Raw genomic sequence first — 1,191 nt, 5'->3', positions numbered from 1 at the left:
GGTGTTAGGCCTACTCCCACACACACACACACACACACACACACACACTAGTGGGGTTGTTCTTAGTTTGAGTACACCTACGGGAGGGTGTCCAGATGGCGTAGTGGGAGGTGAGGGGGGGTGAACTAGCGTGTGTGTGTGTGTGTGTGTGTGTGTGTGTGTGTGTGTGTGTGTGTTATTCACCTCGGTCGTTTACTGGTCACCCAGCAAGTCTTCACCATTACGGAGCGAGCTCAAAGCTCATAGACCGATCTTCGGGTAGGACTGAGACCACACCACACTCCACACACCGGGAAAGCGAGGCCACAACCCCTCCAGTTACATCCCGTACCTATTTACTGCTAGGTGAACAGGGGCTACACCTTAAGAGGCTTGCCCATTTGCCTCGCCGCTTTCTGGGATTCGAACCCGGACTCTCGATTGTGAGTCGAGCGTGCTAACCACTACACTACGGGGTGTGTGTGTGTTGGGGGCGATGTGGGGGTGTGTATAAATGCGCTGTGTTCCTGACAGGGTTTTTTAATGGTGTTGCAGTTGCCTGAAGTGATGTCAGGGGCCTAACACCAGCTACTACCAGGAGGCGGCGGAGCTGGCGGTGGGCTACCGCTGCTCCTGCCGGCACAGCATGGGCGGGCCGCAGTGCAGCATTGTCACGGTAGTGGTGGGCAGCGTGGCGCGACCAAGCCCTGAGGCGGAGGCCATGTCGGCGGGCCAGGTGGTGCTAGTGGTGGTGTTCAGCACCGCTATGCCCGTGCTGGTGGTGGAATTGGTGTTGGTGATCGTATGCATAAAGCGGAAACGCGTACGTGACTGCCCGTGTCGGGATGAGGAGGCGCGGCGTCAGAACGAGCAGAACATGGTGCACAACGCTGTGGGCGCCGTCAACAGTGTCTGGACCACCACATGATCTTCTACTCCCTAAACTTCCCCATCAAGAAACCTCTCAACACCGTGCCACCGGCTCCCCCCTTGCATCACCCACACCACACCCACCTCCACCACCATCACCTCCACGACCACGACTACAAGAATCCCGCGGAGAACGCATACTCCGCAGTGCCCATGCGCAGCAGCAGGACTCAACAAGGATGTGTCGCGGCTCTCGCTGGCTGACCGCCTCGAGAAGGACATTGAGCCCCCGCCCAGCGCCTGCGTCACGCCCACCTCGGACTCCAGCGCCCCATGCAAGGT

General features: G+C 58.9%; 1 protein-coding gene across 3 annotated transcripts in view; it reads left to right on the top strand.

Annotated features, from left to right (window-relative positions):
- Window positions 1-1,191, top strand: part of LOC123503511 (neurogenic locus protein delta-like) — a 13,030-nt gene extending 11,839 nt beyond the window's left edge. For all 3 annotated transcript variants that reach the window (XR_006674490.1, XM_045253352.1, XM_045253351.1), the window contains one exon: window positions 535-1,191. Coding sequence is in view for 2 of the 3 variants with exons in the window: in XM_045253352.1 (XP_045109287.1) it covers window positions 626-907 (282 nt within the window). In the remaining variant the exon portion in view is untranslated. The remainder of the gene's footprint in view (window positions 1-534) is intronic.

This window comes from Portunus trituberculatus, chromosome 14 (assembly GCF_017591435.1).
Source record: "Portunus trituberculatus isolate SZX2019 chromosome 14, ASM1759143v1, whole genome shotgun sequence".
Taxonomy (NCBI): domain Eukaryota; kingdom Metazoa; phylum Arthropoda; class Malacostraca; order Decapoda; family Portunidae; genus Portunus; species Portunus trituberculatus.
Note: the sequence above shows the minus strand (reverse complement) of the source record. Positions and strands in the feature narration are given on the sequence as shown.